The sequence below is a fragment of the Sminthopsis crassicaudata genome, chromosome 6 (assembly GCF_048593235.1).
Source record: "Sminthopsis crassicaudata isolate SCR6 chromosome 6, ASM4859323v1, whole genome shotgun sequence".
In the NCBI taxonomy this organism is placed as follows: Eukaryota; Metazoa; Chordata; class Mammalia; order Dasyuromorphia; family Dasyuridae; genus Sminthopsis; species Sminthopsis crassicaudata.
Genome location: NC_133622.1, coordinates 167,637,653 through 167,659,481, shown reverse-complemented (window position 1 = coordinate 167,659,481; position 21,829 = coordinate 167,637,653). Strand labels below are relative to the sequence as shown.

The 21,829-nt window shown below is 38.7% G+C and overlaps 1 protein-coding gene across 2 annotated transcripts in view; it reads left to right on the top strand.

Moving 5' to 3' along the window:
- INTU (inturned planar cell polarity protein) overlaps positions 1-21,829 on the top strand; it is a 105,151-nt gene that overhangs the window by 12,437 nt on the left and 70,885 nt on the right. The window contains exons 1-2 of one of the 2 annotated variants that reach the window (XM_074275549.1): positions 4,112-4,391; positions 20,479-20,996. In XM_074275549.1, the coding sequence (XP_074131650.1) occupies positions 4,174-4,391; positions 20,479-20,996 (736 nt within the window). In that variant the 5' untranslated portion in view covers positions 4,112-4,173. Of the gene's footprint in view, positions 1-4,111; positions 4,392-20,478; positions 20,997-21,829 lie in introns of those variants that run through there. The other variant, XM_074275550.1, reaches the window with a different exon arrangement.

Genomic DNA, 21,829 nt, shown 5'->3' with positions numbered 1-21,829 from the left:
ACATAAAGTCCAAAAAAAGCTCATGCTTGAAGTCCTTCCAGCTTGGTAGAATCAAAACTGACATCCTTTCTTGTGCACCCAAGGGCACCTTCATACCACCAGGAAGCATTGGAAGAGAACTGATTTAATAAATGAGTGAATTAATGGATTATTAGTTAATGAGTGAATGAATGAACAAATGGTTAAAAAGCTAAGTAAATAAATATGAGTATGAATGAATTGATTAATGAAAAGAGGAAAGGAGAGAAAGAAAAATAGAGAATGAGAGTAAGAAAGAATGAATAAGAGACATTAGCTTCCTAGTAATAATCTACAGGTACTTCAGCTAACTATGACAATAACTATGAAAGATCTTCCAAGTCGTCAAAGACTAACATCAAACCAGATTTTAGCAGTGGACCAATACAGATTTTTGTTTTACCTCTTTGTCCTTTCTTTTGTACTTTATGCTCCTTCATGCATTCATTCAGCAAATATTTATTAAGCATCTATTTTATATAGATTACTGTGGGAAATAAAAAGTTTATAAATTAAATAGACCCTGTCCTCATGGAAGTTACAAGGTTAGCAGAAAGATAAAATACAAATACAGAGATTATATATTTAGTTTTGCATTTCAGAACGTTAAAGAACTGTAAAACACAGTGCTATGTGCAGACAGGTATTTAGGGAAGATTGTTATTGATCAGAAATAATCAGGGAAGACTTAGGGGAGGAGGAATCATTTATGAGTTGATCTTTAAAGAATGGAAGTCAGTTTCCCCATCTGTGCCAGCCAGCCACCTGAGTCACTGAAGTGTTCAGCAATCCCTTAGTCCATGTCTCTTAAGCTATCCTCTATTTTTATAGCTATAATACCTTAGAGGTCAATTTCAATAAGACAATGAATGAGAGTTCATTCAATCAGGTTACAAAGAATTGAGAAGATTGTAAAGAGTTAATAAACAGAGTCATGGGTATAGCTAATTTTTTTCAAAAAAGGGGGATAAGAAAGATGAAACAGTGGTTTAATGGTTTCAGAAAGGGAAAGGGCAAGCCTTTTTAGAACTGGGAATGAGTGAACAAATGGCTAAAAAAGTATGAACATGAGTGAATGAATAACGAAAGGAAAGGAAAGAAGGAAGACAGAGAATGAAAAGGACAGGTTTTTAAACAAATGGATAGGAGCCAGTAGAAAGGGAAAGACTGAATAAAAATCTGTGAGGGGGAAAGGATGCCTACTAGAGCCAGAACATGGAGGATACAAGAGGGGATGAGATCAAGGACATGTGTTGTAGGACAGGCCTTGATTTAGGCCCATATGTTTTTCAAGTCCAAGTTGGGATGAAATAAACTCAGTTTATCTAATGCTTAACAAAAAAAAAAAAAAAAAGGTAATTAGAGCATGAAAAGAATAACCAGCAAAAACACAGCATTGATGCAGTCAAGAGCGCTTTTATTGCCTCTGTGTTGGCCATGCTGGTCTGACAGTCAAAAGCTTGGGATAGGAGCTCCTGAGTTTTCTTCCTGTCCTTGTACTTAGACCATCAGGAAGCTGTATCAGTAGATTGAACATTAATGCCCTGGGTCTATTAAAGTTCAAGATTGGTTCCTGGGATAGTGTTCTCACCTGGGAAAGGATTAGGTTTAATGAAAAATAGGGCAAAGTATATGTAAAGGCTAGCAGAGACAATAAACTTATTTTCAGAGCACAGATTATATCTCTACCAGTTCTTTCTAAACTTATTTGCAAAAATTGGGAGAAAAACCTTAGTTTAAAAAAATTAGATAACTCTGAACCCCAAAATATATTTGGTAATAATTGGGCAAATGACCATTGGTACTGGTTGTAGTTGACATTGTTTGCTTTTCTTTGTCTATTCATAGACTTGGGGGAATAAGAGAGACAGATTATTTTAAACGGAGAAATCACCCCTTGAGTCCATTGAAAAACCAATCAGTTCTTCTGGAGTCAGTTTTGGAGTCTCTCTTTCTTACAGAGGACTACAATTATATGGGGTGAGGGAAAAATAGTTCTTTCTATTCCTCCTACTTCCCTTCTCCTCCCATTGGCATAGTTTTTTCATAGATGGCCATAGAAGACATGGGCTTACATATAGCTTGAGGATGGAACTTTTCCTGGACTCCACTCTTTCTAAGCCCCAGGAGCAGTAGATCAAGAGGTGACAGACCTCAGAGCTGAGACTCCAAAAGAGCAGAGCTTCTTGATTGTCCTTCGATAGGGATTCCGAAAGACCACAGAAGTGTCTGAGGGAAGGACTTCTGCTGAGCCAGAAGCTGGAGACAATGCATACCATTGAAGCCACACCGCCAGCAGATCAAGGCATTCAGTGGAGAAGCAGGGCAGGGATAGCAAGAGAGATAACAGGGACCCCACGGTGTCAAGAGAGTTAACAAGCATTCCCCTTCTGTGTGCTCCTTTTTTCCATAAGTACTTGCTTACTCTACCTAGGACATAACAATGTGTATACTTGTGGGAAAGCATGCTCTAAATTCGGAGGTGTGTTCTATTACAAATCTTGCTTTACTATTCCAGTAAATGCCTTTGTTTCATCCTAATTTTATCCTCTGATTATTGAAATATAAACCCCATTGGGTGAGATATTGTGAACTATAATCATCTTCTAAGGAGCCTGATTCATGAGATTGCCAATCAGGGGAGAGGGACTCCCCAGGGTATCCCACTATGATCCTACTCTTGGGTTTAGGAGGGAAATGTCAGGAGAACAGTGAAAGCAGAATAATCTCCATGGGAGGCATTGCAACCTTTCCATAATACCCATACTAACAAACACCTCCTAGGGCCTAAATCCTATGATCTTAGGCTATGAACTGCCTGTGCTCCCAAAAGACATTGCAACCTTTCCATATCATACTAATAAATACCCCCTAAGGCCTAAATCCTGTGATCTTAGGCTGTGAACTGCCTGTGCTCAAATAGCTAAAGGGGGGACCTAAAACCTGAGAATTTCTATTTACTTAGTATATATATTTTCTATTTGTATGTGTGTCCATGTTACTTCTCTCTCCCCTCTCCCACTCTGAAGGCTATTATTCTGTCTATCTTTATATATCTCTCACCTAGCAAGGTGCATAGCACACAGTAGGTGTTTAATAGTTGCTGAATGCAAAAGGCAAGCCCAGGATGTGAAAAATGGATCTTCTATGTCACAAAGTAGTTGTAAGGAGAGCTAGCACTTTGTAAATTGTTAAGTGTTAGAGAAATGTGAGCAATTATCCTTGATGATGATGGTGGATTTGTCCAGTGTTTTTTCCCACTATTCTACATCCACTCCCTGCAGCTCAGGAATCCAGGGGGACAGGAGCTTGGAGGGCCCTTTCAAGCCAAAACAGGCGAACCACTTGGCATAAGCCCTATTCTTTCTCAGGAGAAATGAGCAGCATCCATGAGGTTCTGCAGAAAGGAGTACTCTTTTTTGTTTTTCCTCTTCTAGTCTAATCTCCTCGTTTTACAGGTGAGGAAACTGAGGCACTGCCAGGTAAAGAGAATTGCCCACATACTTAGAAGCTGTAAATAGCAGGCGGGAAGAAAATGAATCTAGACTTCCAGCTGTGCCTCTTCAGTTGCATCATATTGCATTACATCACCCATTCCCTTCTTCCTCTATTCTTTTCTCTGCCCTTTTTCTCCTCCTCTTCCTCTCCCTCCTTTCCCCCTTTTTATCTCTCTTCTCCTTCACCTTCCTCCCCTCTTTTCTTCTCTCTCCTTCTTCCTATCCTCTTCGTTCTCTACCCTTTTCATTTTTCCTTCCCTGGCTTTTTTCCTCTTCCCCTTTCCCCCTGCCTTCTTACATTTTGCACTCATCCTCCTTTCCCCTCTTCCTCCTTAATTTCTTCTCTTTCCTCCCTTTTTCTTTCCTCTCCTCCTTTCCCCCTTTCCTGCTTTTTATCTTCTCCCTTCCGTTTCTTGTTCCCTCACTCTTCCTCTTTTTCCTCCCTTCGCCATCCCTCTTTCTTCTTTTCCTCCTTCCCTTGGCTTCTATTTCCTTCCTTTCTTTCCCCTCCTTTCTCCTTTCCCCTCTTTCCCTCCCGAGCCCAGAAGCTTCACCGTCTCCTAGGTGACCTCAACAGCGGCCAATAAAAATAGCAGAGAGTGCTCACGTGGCCCAACGCCCCGCCCCCAGCCCTGATTCTTGGCCTAAGTTCCCAGACATGTCGGGCGAGAACACCTCCCGGGCCTGGCGGGAAAGGCTGCACAGGCAGACCTCTCCACTGCCCGCAGGGAAGACGGAGGCGGATGTGGCGGCCACGGCCCGGCTGAGTGGCGCCCCCGCCTCGAAGGAGGAGGAGGAGGCGGCCGAGAGCGGGGAGAGCGGCGACAACCGAAGCCGCAGTCCATCGTATTTCTCCGGCAGCGGCAGCGACAATGAGTAAGAGTCGCGAAGAGGGACATTTCTGTGTATTTACTGAGCGCCCTAACGAGGACCACGTGATGGGGGCGGGGAGTGAGGGAGCGGGACCTAGCTGGTCCTTCTTGGGTGGCTGTTCGTTCCACCTCGGCTGTGGGTGGTCTGGGGGAGGGTGACACCGAGGCCCTGAAGGACCCCGGAGCTGGCAGCTGCCTCCAGCCTATTTTCCATCTGAGCAAGCGGAGGTCCATAGTAAGATGCTCCCCCAGGTCACACCCAGGGGTTCGGGCTGGATTCGAACCGAGGGCGGACACGTCCCAAGCCAGCGCCCCTTCCACTTTATATGCCTCCTAAAAGACTCTCCGTAGTGGAGGGTTCGCAGCCGGCCCCTCCCCGGGAATTATGAATTTCAATGTCATCAATTTCTTAATCCGTGATTGCTGTCAATCACGTATCGTAGAGCGCGTTTGCGGTTCCCGTGCTGGGTTTTGAGTAAGATACAAAGTTTCCAGCACAGGATCAAAGATTTGGAACCGAAGGCCACGCCCTCGTGGAGCTCCGTCCAGTGGGAGGCTTCCTGGGCCACGTGCATAAGTAGAATGTCAGTGTAATATCTGCTGTAATTTACAACATTCCTGATTCACCGAACAAAAGTACCTACTGTGTGTATGTAGCACGAGCAGGGTGCCTGAGGAGCGGAAGAAAAAGTTTAGATAAGATTGGTTCCTGGTGTTCAAATACTCCCAGTCTTGTAGGGGGCTAAAATAAGCTATTATGGAAAACATCGCAAACATCATTATATGATGAGCCATGTGGAAGAGCACAAAACAAAATGCTTTTTTTGAAGGGAAGACTTTCACAGAAAAAGGAAGTTCAGGATCTCATCTTTGAAAGAAACCTTAGAGAACCTAGCGCAGGCCATACTGAGCAGGGAGTCTCCCTACAACCCAGCCTCCATAGCTTGTCACTCTACCCTTAATTTTCTAAATAAATTCAATAAATAAACTTGAAATCTTGCTGGAAACTACATAAAGATAATTTCATAGATACAAAACAGGGGAGGGGTGGATCAAGACAACAGTTGTTCTGGAAGAGATTTGGGGGTAGGCTTCGTGGTATGTGCTCAATAAATAGGTAGAGTGATATATCATCCAAAGCATCAAATGCAAATCTGGGCTGTGTTAAATGGGGCTCAGGAGTGGGAAGGTGATAGTTCCACTGTTCTCTGTCCCCTGTCCCGGTCTGAGTTTCCTCTTCATTCCCAGGGGTGTGATTTAGGAAGGGCCTTGATTAATGGAAGTGTGTCCACTTAGAGCCACCAGGAAGAGGAAGGGCCCGTGGGCCTTAATGTGAATTGAGGGAACTGGAAAGAGTCAGACTGTTGAAGAGAATACTAGAGAGGGCATGCTAGCTGTTTTCTATTATTTGAAGGACTGCCTTGTTGTGGAGAAGGAATTAGACACACTTATTTAGGTCCCAGAGGGCAGTACCATGAGCAAGGAATGATGTTCCTAGAGGCCAATTCAGTCCTGATGTCAGAGAAAGCTTCCTAAAACTTAGAGTGGAATGGACTGCCTAGCAAAGTAGTGGGCTCCCCCTGCTTAGATGTCTCCAAGCAGCTGCTGGATGGTCGCTTGTAAGGGATGGGGATTCCTCTTCTGAGTGCATTGGACTAGATTGGGATTCTCAAGCTATGGCCCGCAGGCCAGATGCCGCCATTGAGGACGTTTATGCGGCCCTCCGGGTTATGGCAAATGGACTGAGGGCCTGAGACAGAGTGTGAGTTTTTGTTTTTACTATAGTCCAGCCCTCCAACAGTCTGAGGGACAGTGAACTGTGCCCCTTATTTAAAAAGTTTGAGGACCACTGGACTAGATTATAGCTGAAGTTCTTGCCAACGCTGAAACTCAATTCTGTTTCTGAAGTAGAGTCTTATTCCAGGAATAGCAAGGATGCCAATGTCATTAGATCACGAATGTGTGGGTGGTATAAGGTATAAGACTGGAGTGATAGAAGGGGCCAGATTATCAAGGGCTTTGAATGCCAAACAGAGAGGATTTTATATTTGATCCTGGAAGCCATAGGGAGCTACTAGAGCTTATTAAGCAAAGGGCTGACATGATCAGACCTACACTTCAGGAAAAATCACTTTGATGGCTTAATGGAAGGTGGTAGAGACTTGAGGTAGAGAGACCCATGCTTAGCTATTGTGATTGTCCAGGGGATAAGAGTCTGCACCAGAGCAGTGCCTAGAGAAGAGGGCAAAGGCAAGAAATCTACAAAGGAAAAATCCACAGATCTTGGCAATAGGTTGAATATGGGGGATGAGAGAGAGTCAGGAGTTAAGGATGACACTTGATTGTGAGCCTAGAAGGATGGGGTGTCATCAGTAATAAAGAAATTAGGAAACAGGGAAGGAGTGGTAGAAAATGAGCTCAATTTAGGATGTGTTTAATTTGTCTACAGGATGTCCAGTTTGAGACTTCCAAAAAGCTTTGGAAATGTAAGACTAGAAATCAGCAGAGAGGTTATAGCCGAATAAGTAGATCAGAGGATCATAAGCAAAGAGATAATTGAATGGATGGGAACTGATAGAATAACCAAAGGAAACAGTATGTACTGTATGGAGAAGAGAAAAAGGCCCAGGACGTCCTTAAGGGACACCTACTGTTAGTGGATATGACCTGGATAAAGAATCAAGAGAGAGAGATGACTTGAAAACGTGGAGAGAAAAAAGTGATTGACATGTCAGAAAGGTCAAGAAAGAAGAGGATTGAAAAAAGGCCATTGGATTTCACAGTTAAGAGTTGTTAATAATTTTGAAGAGAGCGGTTGCAGTTGAACGATGAGGTTGGAAGCCAAACTGTAGAGAATGATGGGAAGGGAAGTGGGGACCCCATTGTAGACAGCTTTCTCAAGGAGTTTAGCCATGGAAGGTGGAGAGAACTGCAGCAATGGATAAATCAAGTGATGGGTTTTTGAAGATGGGGGAGTTTGGGGTGTGTTTGTAAGCAGTGGGGAAACAGCCATAGACAAGAGAAAGATTGAAGATTAGTGAGAATGAATATGATAGGATAATTTGCTGGAGAGTACAGGATGGGATGAGATCACTCATATATATATATAAAGAGAGGGGGGTTTGCCTTGCTTGGGAGAAGCACTTCATTCTGTGAGATAGGAAGGAGATAGAGGCAAAAGATGAGGTGAGAGGAGGAGGTTTCCTTTATGTGAATGGCCTCCATTTGTTCAGTAAAATAGGAGACAAGGTCTCTCAGAGAATATTCAAAGGGGAACCATGGGAGTTTGGGAAAAGGAATGAAAAGATCTGCTTTGATGAATGGAATGGCGTAAAAGTGTAAAAAATGTAAAAAGGATTTCCTTGTTTCAGTAAGGGTCCAGCCAAAGCTATGTAAGAGAAATCTCAGAAAGAGAAATGTAAGAGTCTCAGACTCAGTTAGCATGGGACCCAGTCAAGTGCATATAGGAGCAAAGGCAGAGAATTCTGGGATTGGTCCAGAACTGAAGTTGGATCAACGAACACTAAAGAACGAATTGATGAAGAAAGATACTTCTAAGCCCTGCATTGACTGCATGCACATTTTGTTGGCTGGTCTAGTCTTAAGTGGTTTAAGAATCTTCCTTATATTTTAAGTAGTAATAAACTGATAATTGGTGTTTTGGTTGCTTCCTGAATTAACTTTTTGAGGGTGACCCTGAGGCACTGAAATGACAGCCCTTGTGGGTGACCAAAGTTATTGCAAGAAGATATTTCATGTCAGGAACTAATGTTAAATCACAGAAAGACTTTTTCAGCCACAGATGATTGCATGGTCAGGAAATTCCATCATCATTAGGCAGCTGGTGGAACAGTGCACTGAGTACTTGGTAGAGTCTGGAATCGCAACTATCCAAGTTCAGATCCAGCCTTGGATACTTTATTAGGTATGTGACCCTGAGCAAGACATTTAATCCTGTTTGTCTCAGTTTCCTCATTCATAAAATGAGGATCATGATAGTACACATATTACAGAGTTGTTGTAAGGATCAAATGGAAAGATATTTGTAAATCACTTTATAAACCTCAAAGTATTATGGGAACTAGATAGACATGCAAGTTTCATATTATTACAGTGGCCCCGGGGTCAGGAAGGCCTGGATTCAAATGCTGCCTCCATACAGGTCCACTGTGACCTAGACCAAGTCCCTTATGCTAGCACTATCCCAGGCAATTCTCTAACTTAATAAATTGCAAATCTGTATTGGCACTGTGAGTGTTCCTATAGAAGAATCCTTTTATCAGTGGAATCACAAGATCTGTTTAAAACATTTTTGATGGCTTTTTTATGCACTAATTGGTGGAGGTTTTGTATTCTGAGTGCTTACATAAGGAAAGCATTTACTAAATGCTTATTGTGTTGACTTGAATATTGTTTTAAATTTTATGGTAGTCTATTTTACAATCATTTTAATTGTGTTAATAATTGAAATTTATAGTAATGGTTCTGGCTCCACATCTTCTAATGCCTTTAGAATCAGAGATCATAGAGTTAGAGCTAGCAAGGGTCAACAAAGGATCTTCCTCTTGTTCAAAGTTCTCATTTTGTGATGAGGAGTCTGAGGCCTATGGAGGCCAAGGCACTTGCCAGTGATCTGTATAGGATCATAACTAGCAAAAGCAGTATTTGAATTCAGGTTCTCCCACTCTATTGTCACCTCTAGAAAATCAGTATAAGGGGTATAAGTGTTAGCCTGACCTTTAAGCTTGCTCCACCTTCATTTTTATCATTGTGCCAGCGGTTACTAAAGCCCAGAAATTCCGATTACTGTGATTTGCAACCTCAGCCAAATGGCCTTACATTGTGGTTTACTAGCTTTTTTGGACAAAAGTAGCCTAATTCTGATACCTTGCCCAGATTTCTCAGGACACCAGAACTGTCTGCAATCCAAGAAACAGGTATATCTATAAAATTTCTTAGAGTGCCTTTTTTTTTTCCTCTTGGATTTTTTTTTTTTAATTATTGTCTATCATTGACTGCTGCCATCTTTTTTCATCGTTACCAGTTGGCAGGATACCATGAAATCTGAGTTTTAATTGTGCATTTCTCTTCCTATCAATTAGAGTACTCTGACTTGTTCTAGCTGTTCTTTTTGGTGTTCCTGTCAGTGATTTAGAACAAGTTCTCACAAAGTCATTTATAATTTGAAACTTATTTTTTTGACTGTGCATTTCCTTTGAATGGCTCTTGATATCCTAAATTTGTGTGAATTCCCATTATTTTGAACATTAGACTTTTCGTGGTATTAATTGATAAACATATTTTCTCCTATTAACATTTCAATTCTAACTCAGTTTTTTGATTTTTATCATGCAAATGATTTTCCAGTTTTCTGTACTCAAAACTATCTTTTTATCTTTTTTTATTTCCTTCATTCTTGTTTGGATAAAAATTCTTTCCTTGGTTGTAATAGTGAAAGGTATGTGGTCAAGCCTAATCTCTACCCTACTGCTTTCTGGGTTTTTTTTCCAATAGTTCCTCTCAACAAAGAAGTTCCACCTTTAGGAATTGAGGCTCCTTCATTTGCCAAGGCATTGGATGACCATTGTAATGGATTTTGTTTTTGCCTTATCTAGTCTAGGTTATTGTGCATTTTAATCAAGCACATGAATTGTGGATGACAACTTCTCGATAATATCATTGGACTTTTCCACGTCTTGCAGGTTCAAATCAAGCCATGTTTTTGTTTCTATTTTGCAAACTAAGTAGAAGAGCAGACTTTTTTTTTGGTTTTCCCTTCCCTGTGTTTAAAAACACAGACTATGTCTTTATGCCCTTTTGGGTACTCCCTACAGAGACAAGTATAAAAAATTTTAAATTATTTTAAGATGAGCTCAGAATGCCTTTCTTCTTGTTATCAATGTGTCTTTAGTGACATCTAGATTAAAGTTCAGAGGACTAAGTGTCTTGATAATGGGATCAGTTCTCAGAGCAGTTGATAGGTAAACAGGCGTGTGATGACAAGATCACTAAACATCCCTTCTAGATTTATAGACTAACAAACTAACCCAGCTGTGTAATAGCAGTAACAACAAATCCTGATGTTTATATGTTTAAGTTTTGCAAAACAAGCATCATATTTGATCCTTTTGAAGAAATTGCTATAATTAGCCCTATTTTACAAATGAAGAAACTAAAACTGAAAAGGGTTAAGTATCTTGCCTGTGGCCACAGAGCTAATGTATCCGAGACAGGATTCAAACTTGGTTTTTCTGATTTCACATGCAGTGTTCTACCTAGTACCCAGGAAGTGAAAGTGGTCAATTGTAAAGGGCTGAAACTCTGAGTTAAAGCACTGGAATCTGAGCACTTAAGGCTAATTGGGGATTGGACAATACTCTATTAGTATATGCTTATAAAATGGCCCTTCCCACTATTCTGTGCTGGCGAGATCTTTTGATGTATACAGATAATTGTAGGAGGGATTAGGTGAAGTAAGACAAGCCAGGGTCACTTTAGCAGTAGACGAGGAGAAGGGAGGTCATGGAGATCCTGGATCCATTCCCCTTCACTTCTACCCCTAAAGACCAAGAATAAAGACCAAGGATTTTTGCTTATTCTGACTCTGGCTGATTCCAAGGCATCCAGGGTGATAACTTGGTCTTCACAGCTTCACATCAAAGCTAAGGGCATGGGTAGAAAAGAAGTTTTGTAGTTCATAGTATTTTGATTTGAAGGACATACCTGGATTTTAACATCCTGAATGAGAGATCTCAGCAGGGAAATACATGAGTAGAAAAGACAATGTCAGGCAGGCAATTGCTTAGCAAGCAATTAAGTATCTACTGCATGTCAGTACTAGGCCAGGTACTAAGGGATACAAAGACAAAAAAAATGAAACAGTTCTAATCCATAAAAGAAGATAACATAAAATTATAAGTATGTGCAAAAAAAATACATAAAATGTAGACATAAAGTAAAAATGGAGGACAGTTGTAGAAGAGGGATGAAGAAAGGCTTTGTCATGAAGAAAATGGGATATACCGAGAGGTGGGAGATGAGGAGGACATCAGGGACAACTAGTACAAAGGCCTAGAGATGAGAGATGGACTGTTCTGTGTAACAAAGTCAAGTGGGCTTGGATTATTAATTAAGGGAAATAGTATATAATGAGGCTGGAAAAATAAATTGAGATCAAGTTTTACAGGGTTTAAAAACCAACAGGAATTTATATTTTATGTTAGCAACAATACGTACTACTAGAATTTTTTGAATAGGGGACTATCTTGGTGAGATTTCCACTTAAGTAAATTTGCCAACTGTGAAGGATAGATTGGAGGGAGAAGAGACTGTAGAAGTTGTCTAGGTGAGAGTCATTGGGTGCCTGAACTAAGACAGTGGCTATGTGAGAATATAGCAGGGGTCCATTGCCAAAGCTGTTGGGAAGGTAGAGATGCCAAGATTTGGCAGCTGATTGGGCTGAGGGAAAGTGAGAAGTTGAGGTAACCCTGAAGTTGTAGGTCTTGGAGCCTAGAAAAATGGTGTGGTTCCCACAGAAGTAGAGGCGTTTGGCAAAAGGAAAGCAAGGAAGTTCTGTATTGTCCATGCTGAGTTTGAGATACTTATGGGAGATCCATTTGGAAATGTCCTAGAGGCAACTGATGAAATGGGCTAAAATGGATATATGAATCAGTGAGTTATCTGCATACTAATTAAAACCTGGGGAACTGATGGAGTCAATGAAAGAAAAGTGGGCCTAGGACAAAGCCTTGGATAAAATCCACAATTAGGGAAGTTTCTTGGAACTGTGCCACAAAGTGAAGAACTGTTAAAGAGCACAAATAACTGTATTAGAAATATGTGTGTGTGTGTGTGTGTGTGTGTGTGTGTGTGTGTGTGTGTGTGTGTGTGTGTGTGTGTGTAGAAAGCCAGTAGCCAGTAGGCTGAGTCTCTCTGGTTAAGAAGGAAAAGACTTTTTTATGTAAAAAGAAAAAAGTAGAAGCACGAGTGGTAGAAAACTACAGGTTAAAAATAGCTATACGAAACTGCTAGCTTGATAAAAATGTGTTGGTTAAGCAGTTCTCAGACAGCTGTAGAATCTTCCTGGCACACTTATGGTCTGCTCTTGGTGTCTTTTTGAGTTTTAGTGATGCATCAAGGATATGGCAACCTCATACTATGCATGGTAAGCCAGCCAAGGAGACAGAAAAGGTGAAAGTGGTGAGAGAGAGAGGAGATCCAGGAGAGAAAAGTGCCATTAAAATCCAAGAGAAGTGAGATATCCAGGGGAAGACAGGTCAGCAGAAAGTTCAAGAAGAATGGGGACTCAGAAAAAGACTGTTGGATGTCAATAAAAAATTATTATTGATCTCAATGATCTTAGAAAAGCATGGAAAGACTTATGAAATGTACTGTAAAATAGTAAAGAGTAAAATGAGCATGAGAATAAAATGAGCATAGCCAAGAGAACATTGTATATAGTAACAGCAGTATTGTTTTAAGAACAATTTTGAGAGACTAAGCTATTTCGACTATCATAAATACCCAATTAACTATAAAGGACAGAGGAAGGAAGATGCTGTCTGTATCCAGAGAAAGAACTGATAAATAGAAGTATGTGCAGGATAACAGGATAATTTTACATATGTTATATATATATATATATATATATATATATATATATACACATACACATATATATATATATACACTTATCTGTGTCTAATGTTAACCATCTCTGAGGCAGGGCAAAGGTGAAGAAAAAAAAGGGAAGAAAGAAATTTACTTGAAAACTTTTTTATACATTTAAAAGGAATAGCAAATTGTACATAATAGATTTGCAGTTCCATATGCAATCATCTTTTTAAAATTATACTGTGTAATGGAAATACTTGTTTTATTCCATAAATCTTAAAAATGAGATTCTTACAACTATTAGAGATTGACTCTGGAGAGAGCAGTTTCAAAAGAATTGGAGACCAGAATTCAAAGATTTTGTAGTGAGTGAAAGGAAAATTAGAGGAAACAAGTGTAGACAGGATTTTGACTGAAATTGGAAGACAGTGAAGAACAATGACGTGAAGGTACGGTTGAGTTTAGTGAAAGATTTGGGTTTTTTTAAAGGATACAATTGACTTAGGAATAGTTGAGAGCAATAGAGAAGAAACAGATAGATGGGAGGAAATCGAAGATGGATAAGAGGTATGATTGAGGAGTGAATCTGCTGAAGAAGACCAGGAGGACATAGAGTTGAAGGCCCATGTAGAGATGTTCAACTTGGTTAGAAAAAGGGTCACCTCTTATCAAAATTAAAAAAAAAAAAAAAAGGAAAATCACAGAGAGTCATTTTTCCAGCCCAGATCAGCATAAGGAAACAGATGAAGAGATCTGTAGACCCTGAGAAGGGGGGTTGAGCCAAGACAAGCTTCACAGATCTGGGAAAAGTCTGGCATCAGAGCAAAAAGTGGAAATGTAAACCAGCCTTTCTGTGGCTCACTATGCAGTTTCAGGTCCCAAATCTAGAGTAGACCAAGCAGAAGACTTTCGTTTCAGGACAGTGATCTTCTAACCTGTGCAAGGAGAAGGAAGAAAATGCACAACCAAGCAATAGTTACATGGTTCTGACCCCAAGAATCTTCAGTTGCAGTCTCCAACTCAATCCAAAGCTTACAGTGGGATAACTTGGGCAGGGATCCCGGAACAAACATAAGCCTACACTTAAGGGGCTACCCAAGAATAATTGTTTATATACTAATGTGAAGGGCTGATTCATGTGTCTCTTTGGAACTCGGTTGTCATCAGGGGTCATGGAGGAAATCTCATTAGACAGATGGCTGAGGATAGTGGTTGTTTCATTTTGATGATCGTGAAAGAAGAGAAGAAAGGGAAGGAGGATAGGAGAAATTATCTCATGTGATCCAAATATACAAGAATTGTATCAATGTAAGGGGAGAGTGGGTCAAGCAGCTGACACTTGAACCTCTCTCCTCTAAACTAGGAAGAAAGGAAAATAGATAAGAGTTGGATATTAAAAATATATTTCACTGAAAAGGAAAATAGGAGAGAGGGGGGATAATAAAAAGGAGAATAGAGTAAGGAAGGGATTAGTCTTAAATAAAACAAACTCTAACCAAGGATGAACAAAAATATTTATAGAAAAAAGAATTTGTGGTGCAAAGACCAAGAAACCGAAGGGGTGCTTGCCAATTGGGAGGGGATTGGGTTAAGGAGGATAGGAATAAGGGATGGGTAAATGGGGACAGAGACAGAGAATGGGATTTGAATGATTACAGTGTGGGGGGGTATTGCTGAGATAAGGAGTTAAGTCACTGAGATGGGGAATGTTTGGGGGAGGGAGATTCTTATCTTTTGAGGAATGACTTCAAGTACATTATGAGCATTCATAAAAGTCTCTTTTGTTACTGTCATCGTCTTCCTGTGGCTCCTTAATTTTCTATTATTTTTAAGTTAGATCTTATTTTACATTCAAACAAAGATCCTTCCTTCCCTCCCACCTGTTTTTTTTCTACAGTAAGAAAACAAGAAAAATTGAAATCTTTATTATGTGTGTTTTAGACCAGAGAGGTGCTTGACCTGGTGTATTCTGTCATGATCAAATCATATCTAGCTGGCTCAGTGGATAATAGAACACCAGACTTGGAATCAAAAACATTTGAGTTCAAAACCAGCCTTACATACTTACTAGCTATATGACCTAGAGCTAATCACTTAATTGTGGTCAGCCTCAATTTCATCATCTATAAAATGGGGGATAATAACACCTTCTTCCTGGGGTTGTTTCAAAGACCCAATAAAAGAATGTTTGTTTTATTTAATAGTATTTTTATTTTTTCCAATTACATTAGATAGTTTTCAACATTCATTTTTGTAAGATTTTGAGTTCCAAATTTTTCTCCCTCCCTCCCTTTCTTCCCCCTCTTCCCAAAATAGCAAGCAATCTGATATACACTATATATCCACTATACATGTACAAACATGTTAAACATATTTCCATATTAGTCTTACTATGAAAGAAGAATCAGAACAAAAGGGAAATACCATGGAAAGAAAAAAAAAAACATAAAAAATGAAAATACTTTGCTTCATAGTCCTTTCTCTAGATGTTAATGTCATTTTCCATCACAAGTCTTTTGGAATTGTCTTGGATCACTGTATTACATTGTACAATGTTGCTGATAATATGTACAACGTCCCCCTGGTTCTGCTCACTTCCCTCAGCATCAGTTCGTGTAAGTCTTTCTAGGTTTTTCAGAAATCCACCTGCTCATCATTTCTTATATACACAATAGTATTCCACAACTTATTCAACCATTCCCCAATTTATGGGCATCCCCTCAACATCCAATATCATGTTACCTCAAAAAAGAGCTGCTATAAATATTTTTGTACGTTTGGGTTCTTTTCCTTCTTTTATGATCTCTCTGATATATAGACCTAGTAGTAGTATTGCCAGGTAAAAGGGTATGATAGTTTTACGGCCCTTTAGGCATAGTTGCAAATTGTTCTCCAGAATGGCTGGATCAGTTCACAGCTTCACCAATAATGCATTAGTGTCCTAGTTTTCCCACATCCCCACCAACATTTATCATTATCTTTTCCTGTCTTCTTAACCAATTTGAGAGGTGTGAAGTGGTACCTCAAAGTTGTTTTATTTTGCATTTCTCCAATCAATAGTGTTATAGAGCATTTTTTTCCTGATTATAGAAATGGCTTTAATTTTTTCATCTGAAAATTATCTGTTCATATCCTTTGACTACTTATCAAATGGGGAATGACTTGCTTGTAGTCTTACAAATTTGATTCAGTTCTCCATATATTTTAGAAATGATACCTTTATCAGAAATACTGGCTAGAAAAATTGTTTCCCAATTTTCTGCTTCCCTTCAAATCTTGGTTCCATTGATTTTATTCATGCAAAACCTTTTTAATTTAATCAAAATTGTCCAATTTGCATTTCATAATGTTCTGCATTTCTAGTTTGGTCATAAATTTCTTCCTTCTCCAAAGATCTGACAATAACTATCTGTTGCTTTCCTAATTTGCTTTATACCTTTATATCACCCTTTATATCTAAATCATGTACCTTTTTCAACCTTAATTTAGTATAGTGTATGAGATGTTAGTCTATCACTAGTTTCTACCATCATTATTTTCCAGTTTCCTTAGCTGATCTTGTAAAAATATAGTGAGTTATTATCCTAGAAGCTAGAATCTTTGCGTTTATCAAAGAGTAGATTAATAAAATTAGTAACTATTGTGTCTTGTATATATAACCTATTCCAATGATCCATCATTCTAATTCTTAGTCAGCACCAAATGGTTTTGATGATTTCCACTTTATAATGCAGTTTGAGGTCTGGTATGATTAGGCTGCCATCCTTTATATTTTTCCCATTAATTCCCTTGATATTTTTGACCTTTTGTTTTTCTTGATAAATTTTGTAAATATTTTTCCTAGCTGTATAAATGAATTTTTTGGCAGTTTGATTGGTATGGCACTGGATAAAGAAACTAATTTAGGTAGAATTGTCACTTTTATTATAGTAGCTTGACCTACCCATGAGGAACTAATATTTTCCCAGTTGTTTAGATCTAACTTTATTTATGTGCAAAGCATTTTGTAATTGTGTTCATATAGTTCCTGAGTTTGTCTGGGCATGTAGAATTCAAAATATTATATATTGTCTATAGTTATTTTAAATGGGATTTCTCTTTCTATTTCTTGCTGCTGGGCTTTGTTGATAAAATGTAGAAATGTTAATGGTTTATGTGTGGGGTTTTTTTTACATCCTGAAACTTTGATAAAGTTAATTGTTTCAACTAGTTTTTTATTTGATTCTTTAGGATTCTCTAAGCATACTATTATATCATCTGCAAAGAGTAATAGTTTTATTTCCTCAATGCCTACTCTAATTCCTTCAATTTCCTTTTCTTCTCTTATTGCTATAGCTAACATTTATGGTGCAATATTAAATAATAGTAGTGATAATGGACATCCTTGTTTCACTCCTGATCTTTTGCTTCTAGCTTATCCTTATTACATATAATGCTTGCTGATAGTTTTAGATGGACATTATCATTTTAAGGAAAACTCCATTTATTCCTTTGTTCTCTAGTGTTTTTAATAGGAATTGATGTTGTATTTTGTCCAAAGCTTTTTCTGCATCTGCTGAGATAACCATATGATTACTGTTAATTTTGTTATTGATGTAGTCAATTATGCCAATAGTTTTCCTAATATTGAACCAACCCTGCATTCCTGGTATAAATCCCATAGTGTATTATCCTGGTGATAGATTGCTGTAATCTCTTTGCTAATATTAGCCAATCTGATAAGTGTTAGCTGATACCTCAGAATTGTTTTAATTTACATTTCTTAATCAATAGCGATTTGGAGCATTTTTAATGTGACTATAGATAACTTTAATTTCTTCATCTGAAAGCTATCTATTCATATCCTTTGACCCTTTACCAATTGGGGAATGACTTGTGTTCTTATAAATTTGATTCAATTCTCTATATATTCTAAAAATAAGGCCTTTATCAAAAACACCTGTAAAAATTTCCTATCTTTCTGCTTTTCTTCTAATCTTGGTTGCATTGTTTTCGTTTGTGCAAACCCTTTTTAATTTAATATAATCAAAATTATCCATTGCATTTCATAATCTTTTCTTATTTCTTGTTCATAAATTCCTCCTTAATGAGATAATAATTTTAGGGGTAGCTAGGTGGTGCAATGGATAGAGCACCAGCCCTGAAGTCTGGAGGACCTGAGTTCAAGTTTGGTCTCACAGACACTTAACACTTCCTAGTTATGTGACCTGGGCAAGTCACTTGCCTCAGGAAAAAAAAAAAAAGAAAGAAAGAAAGAAAGAAAGAAAGAAAGAAAGAAAGAAAGAAAGAAAGAAAGAAAGAAAGAAAGAAAGAAAGAAAGAAAGAAAGAAAGAAAGAAAGAAAGAAAGAAAGAAAGAAAGAAAGAAAGAAAGAAAGAAAGATCATTATTTGTAAAACATTTCACAAACCTCAACATGCTATATAAATGGTAGTTGCTTAGAATATTGTATTTAATGCTTTGCTCTACATTTTCGGGAGGATATTGATAAACTGAACCCTGCACAAGAATACCAAGCAGGGTGGTGAATGGCCTCAAAATTGTGCCACATAAGGATTGGTTGAGCCAATCTGATAAAGGGAAGTGTTGGGACGATAAGATATTGGTCTTCAAATTATTATGGAGAAGAAGGGTTAGATTTGTTTTGCCTGGCCTAAGAGGGCAGAACTATAGAAATGAAAAGAAGCCACAGAGTAGCAAAGCTTAGTATATTAAAAAAAAAAGTTCATGAATAATTTGAGTTCTACCAATGCTGGATAAGCTCCCCTTGGAGGGATTAGAGTTGCCATCCTGTAGGGGTCCCAACAGAAGCGGGAGGAATTCTTGTCCAGGTGTTGTTGAGAGAATTATGATTAGATATGGTCTAGGCTGATAGTCACTGAGCCTTCCCTCCTGCTACTGAGATTCTTTGGCTGAAGATTTGTTGGTGATGACGAGGGGAAATGACAAGGACTCTTTGGCCTTGGAAGGTTAGAACTTGCATTTTTGCTACATCAAAACAAAACTACTCTGCACTGAACTGGTATGTGACTGGCAAATATGGCTGAACTATCACTTCCTCAGATTTCTTTAATAGGGTTTTTTTTCCCCTTTAATTTCTGACTTCTCTTTGGGCTTGAATAGAATTGCTAATGAAGAAAGTAGCTATATTTCTGTCTGGTTGAATGATCAGAATACAAATTATACCATTTTATGCCTGCATTTCTGAAAGAACTCTGCCTGGATGATTATACCCCAGTTTTTATTAAAAGGAAAGTGGTTTATAAATTTTGCTTTGGGTAGATTGATTCCATGTTAAGCTGATGCTATAAAATCAGTATTTTTTCCTGCATTTTTAGAATTTAGGTTTTTTCATTGCCTTACTTCTCAGAAAGATATTTTGATTCACATGTTAAATTATGAAATGTGTGGTTTACTGTTCTCCTACCATCATCTATGAGAATTGTCTAACAAATTATAGGTTTTGTGCTTGTGAATGCAAATTGGCTCATAGAACCATAGATTTAATGTTGGAAGGGACATTAGAAGTCATTTAGTTCAACCACTACATTTTATGGATGAGGAAACTGGTGTTCAGAGAGTATTTACAGAATGCAAATTTTAAGGTTTGTAAAGCAAATTAACATGTACTATCCCATTTGATCCTCACAAACAACCTGGTGAGGTAGATGAGGGAACAGAGATTGAGATAGTATCCATTCACAGGTCCACTATATCATCTTGTCACCTCATAAATAAAAGCCATTTCTTAATGTTCATAGAGTTCAAATGGTCATTGTTTTGTGTGCCTGAAACAATCAAATTAGCAGTATTGCTGAATAGTATAAGGGAGACATGTATCCAAATGCATTTTTGATGTCCAAAAAAAAAAGAGACCTCCTTACTTCTATGAGGGGAAGGAGAGAAGTAGAAAATAAGAAAATTGCATTGTATATAATTTAACATAACTATTTAAATAGCACCTATTTTGTGCCAACCACTATGCTAAAACTTTACAAATATTATTTCATTTGATTTTCCCAACAACTTTCTCCTGTTAATTATTCCCATTTTGCAGTTGAGGAAACTGAGGCATCCATATTAAGTGACATGCCCAGTGTTACACAGCTTGTAAAATGTCTGAGACAGGATTTAAACGCAAGTCCTCTTTACTCTAGGCCCAGTGATCTGTATATTGTGACAGCAGCTATCTCTGGATGGACAGATAGAGATCCTTACTCATCTGTGGTTCAATAAAATGGTGAATATTAAGACATTAAAAAGGGCTGTTTGACATCCTAGACAAGAGTGTTTTCTTCCCCCACTTAAACTTTCCCCTGGTTCCACACAAAACTTTCTAAGGGGATTCTAGATATGTTCACAATAAATTAGAATTCTGGGGGGCAGTGGAATCCTAAAGATTCTGAGACACATCTTGGAAAAGTTGTTTCCCTTGTTTGTGGCTGTTCTCCAAGTATAATTTTTTTCTTCTTTTTCACAGTGACCTTGAGGCAGAATGGTCAGACAGTGTGCAGAAATACGGGGAGCTTTTTTATCTAGAGCTGAGTGACAACGAAGAAGAAAGCCTCATTTGCGAAATACCAGTTGTGAACCATGTCAGATTCAGTGAAAATGAAATCATTTTTGATGAGGATTATCTCCGAGAAGGAAGAAAATATGAACCCAGACTCAAGAAGTTTTCCAAAATTTTGAAAAGTCGAAGACTTTTGCCAAAACGTTACAAGAAAAAGAACAGCAATGGACCAGTATCAATCCTAAAGCATCAGCCTACTCAGAAAATGGGCATCATCCTTCAGCAACGGTACAAAGATGTGTCTGTCTTTGTAAACCCCAAAAATGCAGTGGTCCTGAAAGCAAAAGAGCATCTCAAGCTTCTGGAAGTGTTGCTGGGGATTATTCACCAGACTAAATGGAAGAAAAGAATGGAAGGCACCAAACTAGTAGTACACGGCTTACTCCCAGGAGGCCCAGCCATGAAGAGTGGACGAGTGTTAATTGGTAAGTATCCCTCTTTGCAGATGTTGAGCAAAATGGTGATCTTGGACTCCCTGGGCAACATGCATGAATGTTTCCAAGTGTGAGCTCTAGTTTCTGAAATAAACACATAGAAATGAGCAGCTGGCAAGTATGGCAGAGAGAGTACATGGGTGAAATGAGTTATGTTTCCATGCTTCAGTAATTCAGAAGATCTGGGCTTTCACTCACGCTTCCGCCAGTGTAGAGCCCAAACTCCTCTATATCTTAATACTTGGTTTTTGAGAAGCTGTGTTTAGCCAACATTTTTGTCATCTAATGTAAATACCTCTTTGAACTCAACTAGGCTGGGTGCAGAGACTGCAAAAGGGCTGTTACTCTGCAGGGAACCAAGGGTCAAGCTTTTCTGGTAAAGGCTTTAAGAATCCAGATCCCCACTACACTATGGTGAGCCACAATACTGAGCATTCGGAACCCTGCCTATGCACACATGCGTGTATGTCTGTGTGTATGTTTATACATGCATTGTATCTATGCATACATATACATGCGTATGTACACATGTGTATATTCACTGCATATCTGTGACATGTGAGGTTCACGTGGGCTTATCTCCATGTGATTTGTCATGCCAGGAATCATTTAACTAGGAATGCATTTCTCTGAGTCCGGAGATGCCTTAATCTTAGCCTGGCTAAAACTAACACCACAACAAGCCGAACCCACTAATAGCCAGGAAAAGTTTAAGATTTGCCCAAAACCAGATAATAGAAAATATATAATTTGTGAATAGAAATATTCTAAATTAGACATCTGTCCTTGAAAGAATAAATAGTGAGATTTCAGAGTGGTTTCAT